This window comes from Durio zibethinus, chromosome 4, assembly GCF_047325235.1.
Source record: "Durio zibethinus cultivar Kanyao isolate XHJ-2024 chromosome 4, ASM4732523v1, whole genome shotgun sequence".
Classification (NCBI taxonomy): Eukaryota; Viridiplantae; Streptophyta; class Magnoliopsida; order Malvales; family Malvaceae; genus Durio; species Durio zibethinus.
Genome location: NC_143165.1, coordinates 13,030,479 through 13,043,442, shown reverse-complemented (window position 1 = coordinate 13,043,442; position 12,964 = coordinate 13,030,479). Strand labels below are relative to the sequence as shown.

The window sequence follows — 12,964 nt, the reverse complement described above, 5'->3', positions numbered from 1 at the left end:
GACAATTTTTTTGTATATCCTTTAATTCTTATCAAATTTACGTCATAATCACAAGTACATAATTGGAATCATGTTTTATGTTTCCACTAGCAAGAAAGAAGCATCATTGATTAGCTCTTTGCTGTGATAATCCAGAAAAAAAAAAGGTTAAATATCCATTGATTTATCACTATCTATATTCGGGAAATGAGATAGGAGTTGAGGAAGAAAAGGGAATCTGGAAATGTTGCTTTAATATATCCTTTCTGATATTTATTTAATTTTTTATCAGGACATTCACAACTATTATCATTCTGACAGAGTTCACAAACATATCAGAAACAAGAAATATTCATACAATGACCAATGATGTATCGATCTTACTGGATATTCCTTCAGATAGGGTTCTTCCTGCATCAGCCTGCAAGAACTTTTAAATCATCCCACAAATGGCTACAGATGAAGAAGAACCTTCAACCGAGAAGACTTGACTCTTACCTTCTGGTTGTTGACGCTTCATTTCGACAGCCTGCTCTTTGATCGCTGCTTGCTCACACTGAACACCAACTTCTTTCTCCAGTCTGCTCACTGTGGCTTGCAATTTCTTCAAATCTTGTTCCTGTTGCTTGGACTTCTCATTCTTTGACTTCTTGTAATCTTGTTATCACTTATCGAACCCTATGCATTCAACAGTGCTTCTGACATCTCTTAGCTTTTAGCAGAACTGCTAAAAGCAAATGGTTCAAGTATGGGAGTTCGGAAATTTGCAGCTGCTTGTTTTTGCACCAGAAAGAAGAAACACCGGAAAACTACCTGTCTGGCCAAGAAGGGACCTTCTCACCAGAGCCCTCATCAAGCCAAAAGAAGAAGATTCCAACAACAAAGAGCCTAAAATCTTACTGACTCAACATAGTATCTGAAGTAATTAACTAAGATGAAAATCATAACACAAACACAAGTTTATGACCAAAGATTTTCGATATGGTTAGTATATATAACCCACACACAAGGTTTCAGTTTTACCCAGATGGTTACTGAACAAAAACTAGAAAAGAAAGCCCATCTCTCTAACCAAACATTCCAAAAGGCATGTCATTAGATGGCTACAAGACACAAGCATTACTCATTAGACTATCAGATATTCATTCTCTACATTAAACAATATACAACAGTTGGACCGTGTTTATCTGAAGACAGAGATCCTTGGTTAGACACTTTGCCATGATGTTAATTAACCTGCAAGAGAAATATTTAACAGTTTTAAAAGAAATTAACAAAAATTTCACAGATATAAAAGACTACAAGGAAGGAACAAATGCATTTAACAACCGTTGGCATGAGTATTAGTTCACTATACCTAATGCAGTGGAAGGATTAGTTGGTAGCTTACGACAAGTTATGATGTGCATAACTAGAATTTCAGCAAGTTATGATACATTATAAGATGTATGAGCACTAAATGATGTGGATTAATCGGGAGCTTATTTCAATCCCATCAAGAATTCTACATAAGCTAGTACTAACCATCTTACAACATAAAGCACAAAAATCACCCTTATGGCCAAAGACAATATCAAGAGATCAAAAGTTTACCATTGTCTAGATGAGCCAGTTCATAGAGACGGCCCAGCAAATAGCAACTTCAACTCCTTTTATTATTGTGAAGCAGTTCTAGCATAAACAAAGAAGGCAATAAGCATCAAATTCCTCTCTCTACTAATCTCTCATGCAACTTCCCAAGCCAACTTTATTTATTAAGCATCCATACAAACATAAATCAAGCCAGCAATATCATGATTACATGAATGGACAAAAGTTGAAGAATTTTGTTAAGAACTCGCAAGCGTTGTGTAACATAAGAACTAGTCGCAGGAAGCCGGTTCATTCTTTTCATTTCTTCTTGGACTGTCGTGGTCTTCTCTTCATACCCTAGTTGCTTCCATCGAACTCTAGGGTTAGTACCTCCACTTTCCTCCATAGTTTGATCTAAAACACCGCAATTTCCCTTAAATTGTTGGAAACATCCCATCATGACAGTACAAAAACTAAACAAACAAACCATCAAGCCTGAAAAAACAAAATTTGGGTTATAACTAGACCAAATAATTTGTGTATCCATTTGTATTTGTTTCTAGTTAATATATGTAAAACATTAAAATTACTATGATACGATTCATGTCAACATACCACACAAGAAATATAATTTTTTTTATTTTTATCAAATTCATATGTAATTTTTATCAATTTTAAACCATATCATCTTTTGTTATATCATTTTTCATATATTATATCTAAAATTATCACGCCTAGTTATAACATAGACTTCCAATTCTCTTCAAAAGTCATGGAATATATTGAAAGTAATTAGTTTATGCGAATTATACTAGCAAATATTCATCTGGGTCATTAAATTAAGCCAATAAAAAATTTTACAGAATCCAACTACATACATGCCCGTATGATTTCTACTTTAATATCAAAAAAATAAATAAATAAACCGAAATTTTATTGGAAAAATTATAAAACCAAATTCATGTCAGATACTTAATAATTAGTCATAAATGCAATGTATAAATGATAGTTTTTTTACTTTATTATCCAAAAAAGAGTTGAAATTACATCAAACATGAAAAAAAAATTAGCGAGAGAAAGGGAAACTTACAGTTACAGAGGTTGTCTCAAAGAGCTCCGTAATTATAATTCTGTGAAAATAATTAGAGTTTATAATAATTCGATTTGAATAAAATTGGATTTGATATTTTTAATTATTATATAATATTATAAAATTATAAAATTTAATTTAATTTTGAATCAAATTTTTATTCTTCGAACTAAATCAAACATAATTTTATTAGTTTGGTTTATTTTAATTTATTGATTTTTAATTTTTAATTTTATTAATTGTATATATTATTTTAATATATTTAAGTAAAATTTGATATAAAATTATTATTTTTATTTTTTAAAAATTAAAAAAAAATATAATTTAAAATTTAAAAATTTTAATTTATCTAAAATTCGATCGAATTTAATATAAATATTTAATATTCAATCTTAATTTGAATTAAATAAAAAAATCAAATTAAACCAAATCAAATATTACTATTTCAAATTGATTTTTAAATTTCTTAAATTTTTTCTTACCCTTAAAAATAATACCCTATCCTTCTATATAAAACGCAGCGTTTTGCGGAACTAAAATTGTTGCAAGACTCGTTTTTCAATTTCTCTCTCTTTTTTTTTTTTTTTTGAGTTGCATAAAATCAGAGCGAGAGAGAAAGAACGGAAGGAGAGAGCGGGAAAGAAGATAGGAAGAGAGGTGCGAGAAGACGAAATTGGCGTTGTCTTTCTTTAAAAATTACCCTTTCTTCTTCTTGTTCTTCTTCGCGTCAATATCTTGCCGTAGATTTTTTTTTTCTCAAACATGAACGAGAAGGTCAACCTTTCCATGGAGCTCAATACGAAACACAGAAAGGTGATCCTAAATTTACCTTTTTGACCTTCTTGTCCTGTTTCCGATTCTATTCCATTTTCGTGGCTGCCTTGTGCTTCGACTTTGAATTGATTTGATCTGTGTTTGTTATATAAATTTTTTTGTTGCTTTTCGCCTGATTTTAAATTTGTTGGTACTTGATTTGAATTCCCCGTTTTTAAGGGATTTGATGGAATCGAATGTCAAATTAAGGCTTTTTTATAGGAGTGAATGGTGATTATGTTAAAATTATTATCGGATTAAGATCGTTTTAGATAGATCAAGTTAGTAAAATTCATTGAGATTAATGGAATTTCCTCAGCTAAAAATTGTATTTTGAATAGCATCATATATTATATTATATTCCTATTATGGGAGATCTAAGCTCAGTTTTCCTCAATCAGTTTTGTTTATAGGCTTCGAGTTTTTTGCCTAATTATGTTATGCTTTTCCTTTTAATGTAGAGCATGAAAGGTTTAGACGTAAGTAATAAGAAATGATATGAAGGTTAAAGAAGTAGACGATAAGTGGTGCAAGAAGATTCAAAATTACGACCTAACGTGATTCTTTTTTTGGCCTTTCATATAGTTGACCCTAGAGTTATGAGGTATAAGGCTTAGTTTGTTGTTGTTGTATGTTTTCCTTTTAATATCCTTTTCAGGTTTGCAGTTTGATGTAAGTGATGTCTGCTGCTGGTTGTGATTGATTTATTCATATAAGTAAAACTTTTGAAAGGTCGATTTTTGGACATAGGAGCAATTTTACACAAACTTCTTTTACGGCATTAAGGCATTGGAATTAGTTTTTGGAGGGTGTTAAATCCCTTCATATTCTGTGTATATATATATGTTCTCCTGATTTATTAGGTTATCGTCTGTTTACGTTAATCTATATAATATGATAGACTCATATGATCAATGGTTTTAGTTATGCCATATTTCATCAATTTTGATGTTCAACCAGTCGGTTATCTGAATTAAAGTTCTTATTCATTCACCTCACGCATATGCAGATTCTTGAAGGTCTTCTTAAATTGCTGGAGAATAGGGAATGTGCTGACTGCAAAGCCAAGCATGTAACAAGAAAAATCAAGATAGATGATGTGGATATAATAATAGAAAATGAACGAGTACCTAAAATAGAAATGCTTGATACAGTGGAATATTTATAGATTTTGGCATGAATCAGTGATGATATCATTCATTCTTATCATTGGTGCTAATAATTGCTTCATTTTGCTGCAGAGGTCCAAGATGGGCAAGTGTGAATTTAGGTATCTTTATATGCATGCAATGTTCTGGGATTCACAGAAGTCTTGGGGTTCACATATCAAAGTTTCTTTTCTTATCTCTGGAATGCATACTTTATCTCTTCCTGATTCAGAAAGTTCATTGAGTTGCTGACACTGTCTCAACTTCTGTACTTCATTCGCTTATGCGGTATGGTTTGTCACAACTTTGATTGGATTGGTGCCCTTGCAGTCTAGGAAACAAAATTTTGTGCCCTGAAATGGTCTTTACATATTTTCTTGTGTTCAATTTTTTATGATAATGTCTTAAGACTTAAAAGGATTAGAGAGGTTAGGGATTTACTGGTTGAAGTGACAAGCTTTTTTTTGTGGTAACTGACTAATTCTGGAGCTTTTTTGCAATAGGCATAAAGACACTTTTGGCCTTTGAATTGTCTTCATTCTCCAATTTATCTAGGTGATCCTGTAGTCATTCAAATTGTCTCCAATGCCAACAGTTATCCTAGAAAACTTTTATCTTATAGTTCCTAAACATGTTTTTCCGTTCTGCAATGTTACCCATCCCTTATTAAATGTTGTTTTATGGTTAGTAGAATACAATTTATTTTTCCCAAATGTATGCATGCATCTTACTGGCTCTTGCTGCAGGTTCGATCTGCTACGTTGGATGCATGGCTCCCTGAGCAGGTAGCTTTTATTCAATGTAAGTATGTCACGCACAGTTATCTGTAATCCACTGTTGATTTTTTTTTAATTTAGTTATAGTGCAGAGTTTTTTTTCTTTTTTGGTATTATTCTGATTGTTGTTGTATATTCTTACAGGTATAAGGAAGAGAGATGGGTTCCTAGAGATGGAAAATCCAAATCACCACCTAGAGGATGGAATGAAAGGGCTCCTTCATGTTGGCAGAGACCTTTGGAAAAACGTGGTCATGGGCACATTAGTAATTCTGAGAATTTATTTGAGGAAAAGAGGAATATTCAAGCATCTAGCAGAAAAGAAAATCTTCCTACAACAAGAGTTAGTCTTCCTGTTCCTCCTAAGGGCCCTGATCAGATATAAGTTCTTTTGCTGGTTAAGTGCTTTTTCTAACTCTGTCTAGAAAACCACTGTTATTCATTTTTTCCTCTTAGTGTATTTTATGTGAACAAACTGAGAGCTATTATCGTTGGAATGAAAAAAGTATGAGAAAAATTCCAGAATAACTCTTAATGTATTTTATGTGAACAAACTGAGAGCTATTGGTGTTGGAATGAAAAAGTATGAGAAAAATGCCAGAGGAAAAGATAGCTTCTCGCTTGCTAAAGTTGCAAATAAATAGTATCAATTAGAACTAAGATCTTGAATCAGTTTTGTGCATGGTTCAACTTGCTTTCTTGCTTCTGTCTCTATTGTATTTCTTTCAAATAGTTTACTTCTCTTATTTATATGTTCTCAAAGAAATTTAATTTGATAACGCATAATGTGCTGATCTAACAAGTTACACAGTTACACCCATCCAGAAGCCTGAACCAGTTGTACAGAAAACAGAACCAGTTGTTGCACCAGCTGAGGCAACAAAGCCGGCTGTAGAGATTCCTCCCATTGCCACACCCCCTAAATTCGATTATGCTACTGACCTTTTCAACATGCTGTCTGTGGATGATGATACAAGTGAAAATGGTTCAAGGGCAGCTTCTACTGATGATAATAATTGGACAGGTTTCCGGTGTATCTCCTAAAATTTCCCTGTAATTTTTGTTTATTGGCATCATCTTGCATTTTACTTTATTATCTTATCAACATGCTTTCTGCCATGTGCCAACCACCTGGGAATTGAGAGTTATGGCTGTAGCATTTTATTATTGCCATTGATTTGGACACATGATAATTTGCAGCTGCTGGAGAAGCTCCCATGACTGACAAAACCGATCCACCAAAAGCTGCTTAAAGTAATACCCAGTCTGCTACTGGAATTGAGGATTTATTTAATGATTGGCCTCCATTAACAACAAACCAAGTCCCAGAGAAGCCCCAAAAAGACTTGAAAAATGATATTATGAGCCTTTTTGAAAAGGTATATCTTCGACATCATTTACTTGCATCTTAGGAACCCTTGGTGTAAAACTTATATCATTTACTGGTTGGTGCTAATCATATTATTCCTTACGTTATCACATGTTTCTTGATAAACTTCAATATGTGATTGTGCATGATATTTTTTCTTACATTGTTGATATCATGCTTTCCATCGGTTACAGTCCAATATGATGTTGCCTTTTGCAGTGCATCAACAACAACTAGCTCTGCCAGTACAGCAACAGTCCCTTCTCATGGCTGCAGCAGTTAAATCTGCTCCTGGAAATACTCAAAAGCCTCCATCCAACGGCACAAGTATACCCACTCAAACTTGGCTAAACATTGGCTGTCAAATCCCTGGAATGATGATGCCGGTTGCTGGGCAGGCTGATCTGCAGAAACTTACGCAGGTAGACTCCATAGTATAGTTGCAATAGTAGTGCTTTTAAACAAATATATCTAGAAAGTTTCTCATATTTGCACTTGTTTTACTGCTTCATTAGATGATGAAAATGGGACAGACACAACAAGTGGGAAACTCCGTTGCATATCCATCATCCAGGTAGATATTTAACATTCTTGGTTTTGTCAAAGTTCATTTCCGATTCTGTCGATGCTTTTCTCCTGTAATACTACCTACTTTGCCATGAGTTTTAGGCTAGTTCTGTGATATACTTAATCTCCGGCTGGTTTTAAATGCACTGTAAAGTTTCTAAATGAATTCTGAGAATCCTGTGCCACTGATGTATTCTGATAAATAACTATTCAATAGATTACAAATTTCAACCGTAAGTTACTTCATGCTCCTAATTTCTGCTGTCTCTTTTCTTGCAGCTTCTATGCACTGGGGCAAGTTACTCCAGCAAATGGTCTTGCGACTACTGGAGCAAGCCTACCTCAATCAGCTACCTCAGTTCCATTGGGGAATTCTTCACCATCGGGAAAGGCTTATGATTTTTCGTCATTGACATGGGATGTTCGCAAAACACTGATTTGGTGGGTTCAGGGTTGATGAACTGAAGATTGCTGGTTTTGTCATACCATACCGAAATAGTTATTTTACAGGAAATTAGAGCTTTGGAAGAGATTTTTGGGGGCTTGTAAACAATTTGTAGATGCAGCTTCAGTTCTTTTTCTCCATATTTGGGTGATGTCTTCATTTGTAGGAGTAGATTTATGCCAAGCGTTTAACTAAAGATGAGTTTAGATTGAGCAATTCATCTACATCAAGCCCTGCACCGCACTTGATCGTGAATTACATTGAATTTCAATGATACAGGGTTTGAATTGTCAGAAGATTTTCAAAATCTACAAGTACATAGATACATCTCCATTCTAATCCACACAAGCAAATTACGGAACAAGTTTGATCTATGGCAATTAATTTACGATCCAGGCACAAATTTAGTAGCATAGACCCAAGCATTGTTGGCAACAGGGTTGTCAAGGTGGTCCAAGAGGTTCTCCAGGGGGCCTTTTCCTGTGACAATGGCTTGAACAAAGAAACCAAACATAGAAAACATGGCTAGCCTGCCATTCTTGATTTCTTTCACCTTGAGTTCAGCAAATGTGACAGGGTCATCAGCAAGGCCAAGAGGGTCAAAGTATCGGCCACCAGGGTAAAGGTCATTGCCTTCTCCGACACCAGGGAGACCGTTGATGCGGAATCCTTCAACGAGTCCCATAAGGACGACCTGGAATCCGAGGACTGCGAGAATGCTTTGAGCATGAACAAGGTTGGGGTTGCCTAAGTAGTCCAAGCCACCTTCTGAGAAAATTTGAGCTCCAGCCTTGAACCACACTGGTTCCTTGAAGTTGACTCTAACCCATTTCTCAAGGACTTCTGGTGTGATGCAGCCTAGTGCTCCCAACATTGCCCATCTTCCATGGATCACCTAAATGTTGTTTGATAACAAAGATTAAGGCTAAAAGATTTCTTATTTCTTATAAAACCATGGCGGTGGATCTTGAGAGTTGGAGCTTACCTCAAGAGCCCTGTTCCTGGCAAAGGCCTCAGGGTCAGCTGACAAACCAGCAGTATCCCATCCATAGTCACCAGGGAACTCTCCAGTCAAGTACGATGGAGTCTGAGCTGAAAAGGGTCCCAAGTACTTCACTCTGTTTGGTCCATACCACAATTCATTGCTCTACACATTGCACCCCAAAAGCAAAAACCAATAAACAAATTAAAACTACTCAATCCCAGGAGGAAATTCTAAGCAAAGAAAAAAAAAAAAAAAGAAGAAGAACTTTACCATTGTGAATTTGGCAGTGCCCGTAGGTACATCTCTGAGAGGGTTAGCATTTGAGGTTCTGTTTTGGCCAAGAAATGGGGATGGCCTAAGGACAGTTCCAGAGCTAAGCATTGAAGCCATTGTCTCTCAGAGTCAAAGGCTGTGTTTTTTTTTGTTTTGTTGAGTTAATTTCAACTGGAAAATGGATGGAAAAGGAACTGAAAGTTTTATATATGGAGAAGAGAAGAAGAATATGAAAGAATCAAAGAAATGGGTGGTTGAGAAAAGAAGAGGTAAGGAATTGTGGTGGGGACTTGAGGGTTTAAAAATCAGCCAATCAAATGGTTGCAATGGATTTGAAGGATCTTAAACTCGTATCCTTCTATCCACATATATTATCCTCTTCTTCTTCGAATATTCCATCTCTTGTGCTTTAAGACAATAAATAAGTTTGCATGGAACTTTTACTTTGAAATTTTCAATGGCTTTATTGCATGGAAGATCGAGATTAGAAATCTAGTCAAATTGAGTCATTCCATATAATAAAAAACTTAAATTTTAATTTGATTAAAAATTTATGATTGGAAATTTAATTAGAATTTGATCAAATTCAAATTAAATTTGAGTTTAGTTCAAAATAAAAATTAAATTATTTGAATTTATTTAATTAAATTAATTCATCATTAAAAAAAATTTTATTATCATATTTGATTATAAATTTAATTATTTATATTCAAACTTAAATTTAGATTCAAATTTGTAGATATAAATATTAAATAATAATTTTTTAATTAAAATAATAAAAATACATATATTAAAATATAAAATTCAATTAAATTCATAAATTATTCAAATATAATAATAAAAAACTCGAATTTGATTTATTCAATAAATCAAACTACTTTAATTTGATTCAATAATAATTAAATTAAATTTAAATTTCATACTATTCAAATTCAAATAAATTATAATATGATTTTCAAGTTAATAAAGATTTTACTTCAAAAGCAAGTTTTTCTTCGTCATCGACGATTCTTGAAGAAATCAAGGGCTCTTCAATGGGCTTTCAAATCCATGCCAAAGTCATATCCTTTTATAAAATTAAATAAAAATATGTTGGGCCTAAATTTTGTATAGGCCCATTTTTGGGCTTAAATTTTGTATTGTAAAGATTGGGCTTAAATGGGTCTAAATACTCTACTTTCCTCGGTCCATGTTACTTACCTTATAAAGTATTTATTTGAGAATATTAAATCTAAATAAATTATTAACAAATTTCTCTTTTTTCAAAATCAAAAAATAATGTTATGAACACAATAAATCATTGAAGAGGAATGGTAAAAATTTTGAAAATATAATGATACAAATAATCCAAACAAAAGCTTTTTGATATCATAATACAGATCTATTTAACAATATAATCAAAAAAAATTTTAATATATTATAAAATCGTTTTATGATTAATAAGTTGAAAGATTTAATCATAAAATATATTTGTGACGACTCATCATATTGTCGAATGAAACAACAGCTCGGGAATATTTTTCTTATCATACTAAACCCTCAAATATTATTAACTTTTAAAAAAAATATAGTATTTAATATAATAGGATAAGTTCGTGACTCTAAATGAATAAATTTTAAATCTTAAAATATAAATTACCCACATGCTGTCATTATATATATCAATCATGTTCAGGTTCAAATCATTTAACACAACATATAATTGAATGTGTTTTGACTTATAAAGGTTTTTAAATTTGTATTATTATTGGTTGAGGTGTCAATTTCAAAGGGCAGATATGAAAATTTTTGGTTTTGAAATGAAGGCAAGTTTTCACTTTGGCAATGGTTTGTTTGTTGCAGTGAGTCCACAAGAAGGCAAGATTACTTGCTCTTCAAATTATTAAATTAACAGAAAAAATGTACCAAATTTATCGTGTTGCCTGGCCTTGTAAATTACTTACTTGGGATGTCTTCCATAGTCGTTAATATCGTATTGTATAATATTTCGTTTTTTTTTTTTAAAGATGATATATATATATATATATTTTTGATATTATAATGTTTTAATATATTATTTCAAAATTTTAATTTAATATAAATATATTTATAAATATATATAAAGATTTATACATAATAATACTATTAATAATATACAAAATAAAAAATTAATATTTTCAAAAACCAAATAAATAAGTTTAAAAGGATAACAAGTAATATCATCAATGTATCATAATATATTTAAATACTTAATATGATTATATGATATTTAAATAAATATTTTTTAGTATAAAAATATTTTAAGATAAAAATAAAAATATTAAAAAATTTAATTTTAGTTTTAACATTCTTAAACTTTATAGAAAAGGTATAATTGCTTTCTTAAAATAGATTAAAATGTTTATAAATTTTGATTTGAAAAAATAGAGTGTAAAAAAATAAGTTGTAATAAAAAAAAATTAACCTTTAAAAATTATTTTATTCATTAATTTTATTTTTATTAAATTAAAATTAATTAAATAATAAATTATAAAATATAAAATATATTTTACACTCATTAAAAATAATCGAAAATAATCGTCATTATCCAATCCTAAATCCAATAAAAAACTAATTTTAAATATATTCTATTTGGATATAATTAAACTATATCAACCTATACAATCCATGCGGAAACGAAATGATACCTTCTCCAGTATTTCCTTTCAACTTTGTCGAAATGTGAATCATCTGCAGTCATTAGTCTAAATCACACTCTTCATTTTTTTTTTTTTTTTTTACTTCCTTTTCCTAGGTTTTGACTCATCATTGAATAGCCTTTTTTTTTATGGCTAATTTCATTGATTAGATTTTTTTTTCTTTTTAATATGTGTTTTGCTTGGTCATTTTCAATACCTTAGAACTTCATTTTAAAATGGGCTCAAAATAAATTATAATAAAACAAAAAGAGAATCATTTGAAATCTAAGATAAAATTACAACCCTTATTCGAATCCATATGGAGTTATCATTCACTTTTTTTTCGAATTCTTTTGTGAATTTAAGTTATAATTCACTTTTTTTTTTTACATCAATGGTATAATTGTTAATGTTTTCGTGTTTTGTTTGAATCTATTTTTTTTTCAAATAATTTTAAAGATATATTTTTCTATGTCAACCTAATGCTTTTCATAAAAATCTAACTTTTATTTTATATATATATATATTTGTACATAGTAATTGAGTGTAAAACAATTATAAAAAGAGATTAAACCTTAATTTTGAAGTTCTTAAGGGAATACTCACGAGTTAAAGATTAAGATTCTAGATTTCAAAAGTCCCATATTTAAATCTTGAAATAATATTTATAGAATGGGAAAGGGTTACTTCTCATTATATATTCAGTTGTTAATGTTATCGTGTTTTGTTTGAATTTAATATCTTTCTTAAAATGATTTTAAAGAATATGTATTCTTTCATATCAACTTGATATGCTCATAAAAATTAAACTTTTATTATATATTTTTGTCCATAGAGGTTGATTACAAAACAATTATATAGAGAGATTAAACCCTAATTTTAAAGTTTTTATGAAGATTTAGCACTCAATTTTATCTGAATCAATTTGAATTTATTCGATTTTTATGTTTAATTTGCATGTTCTTATTTAAATTAGTTTAAACATTAAATTAAATCAAATTTAATTTGTTAGTACTTGTTTTAGATTAATCATTTTTAATTTTATTTTTCATTTCATTTTATATGAGTTAATATCCAATCCAATCCAATCTAATTTGGGTCAATTAGGTCATAGGGCTTAAAAATAACAAAGTTCATGATCAAAATTTCAAAGCCCAATTTTAAGAACTCAAATTTAACAATGGAGGCTCAAACTTCAATTTTTAGCCTAATTAAACTTTTAAGTCCAATTTCATTTTCCAATAAATGCATATTCACAATTATTAAAATAAAAAAATGTAAGGCATAACT

The 12,964-nt window shown here is 30.9% G+C and overlaps 2 protein-coding genes and 1 long non-coding RNA gene across 15 annotated transcripts; 1 reads left to right on the top strand and 2 right to left on the bottom strand.

The window, feature by feature from the left end:
* Nucleotides 1-80: 80 nt before the first annotated feature.
* On the bottom strand, nucleotides 81-2,665 carry LOC149519185 (uncharacterized). Of its 2 annotated transcripts, XR_016341935.1 has the most exons (4): nucleotides 2,642-2,665; nucleotides 1,573-2,046; nucleotides 478-1,215; nucleotides 81-400 (listed from the first exon to the last, which is right to left on the bottom strand). It is a non-coding gene; the product is annotated as an uncharacterized LOC149519185 (long non-coding RNA). The 2 variants fall into 2 exon arrangements; XR_016341934.1 differs by having other exon boundaries at nucleotides 81-1,215.
* Nucleotides 2,666-3,187: 522 nt separating this feature from the next.
* On the top strand, nucleotides 3,188-8,057 carry LOC111288887 (ADP-ribosylation factor GTPase-activating protein AGD5-like). 12 transcript variants are annotated; one of them, XM_089759696.1, is made up of 10 exons: nucleotides 3,235-3,454; nucleotides 4,464-4,526; nucleotides 4,696-4,890; nucleotides 5,349-5,403; nucleotides 5,523-5,775; nucleotides 6,204-6,431; nucleotides 6,579-6,757; nucleotides 6,967-7,169; nucleotides 7,263-7,321; nucleotides 7,594-8,057. In XM_089759696.1, the coding sequence occupies exons 8-10, from the start codon at nucleotides 7,014-7,016 to the stop codon at nucleotides 7,769-7,771; spliced, it is 393 nt and encodes a 130-aa protein (XP_089615822.1). In that variant the 5' UTR covers nucleotides 3,235-3,454; nucleotides 4,464-4,526; nucleotides 4,696-4,890; nucleotides 5,349-5,403; nucleotides 5,523-5,775; nucleotides 6,204-6,431; nucleotides 6,579-6,757; nucleotides 6,967-7,013; the 3' UTR covers nucleotides 7,772-8,057. The 12 variants fall into 12 exon arrangements, with proteins under 12 accessions (XP_089615820.1, XP_089615821.1, XP_089615817.1 ...); XM_089759694.1 differs by lacking the exon at nucleotides 4,464-4,526 and having other exon boundaries at nucleotides 3,188-3,454; nucleotides 5,523-5,721; nucleotides 6,190-6,402; XM_089759695.1 differs by lacking the exon at nucleotides 4,464-4,526 and having other exon boundaries at nucleotides 3,188-3,454; nucleotides 6,204-6,402.
* On the bottom strand, nucleotides 7,968-9,459 carry LOC111287173 (chlorophyll a-b binding protein 13, chloroplastic). Its single transcript, XM_022877480.2, has 3 exons — nucleotides 9,015-9,459; nucleotides 8,745-8,906; nucleotides 7,968-8,654 (listed from the first exon to the last, which is right to left on the bottom strand). Exons 1-3 carry the CDS (start codon nucleotides 9,132-9,134, stop codon nucleotides 8,145-8,147), a joined length of 792 nt encoding a protein of 263 aa, XP_022733215.1. The 5' UTR covers nucleotides 9,135-9,459; the 3' UTR covers nucleotides 7,968-8,144.
* Between the last annotated feature and the right edge of the window lie 3,505 nt (nucleotides 9,460-12,964).

What these genes read in the sequence shown, in the direction of transcription:
- LOC111288887 (XM_089759685.1), top strand. An exon ending in AAAATCTTCCTACAACAAGA is followed by an intron (nt 5,722 to 6,203) that starts GTTAGTCTTCCT and finishes ACACCCATCCAG; the next exon opens with AAGCCTGAACCAGTTGTACA. An exon ending in TAATTGGACAGGTTTCCGGT is followed by an intron (nt 6,412 to 6,578) that starts GTATCTCCTAAA and finishes GATAATTTGCAG; the next exon opens with CTGCTGGAGAAGCTCCCATG.
- LOC111287173 (XM_022877480.2), bottom strand. Translation starts at nt 9,134, where the DNA reads ATGGCTTCAATGCTTAGCTCTGGAACTGTCCTTAGGCCATCCCCATTT. An exon ending in GCACTGCCAAATTCACAATG is followed by an intron (nt 8,907 to 9,014) that starts GTAAAGTTCTTC and finishes TGCAATGTGTAG; the next exon opens with AGCAATGAATTGTGGTATGG. An exon ending in CCAGGAACAGGGCTCTTGAG is followed by an intron (nt 8,655 to 8,744) that starts GTAAGCTCCAAC and finishes AACAACATTTAG; the next exon opens with GTGATCCATGGAAGATGGGC.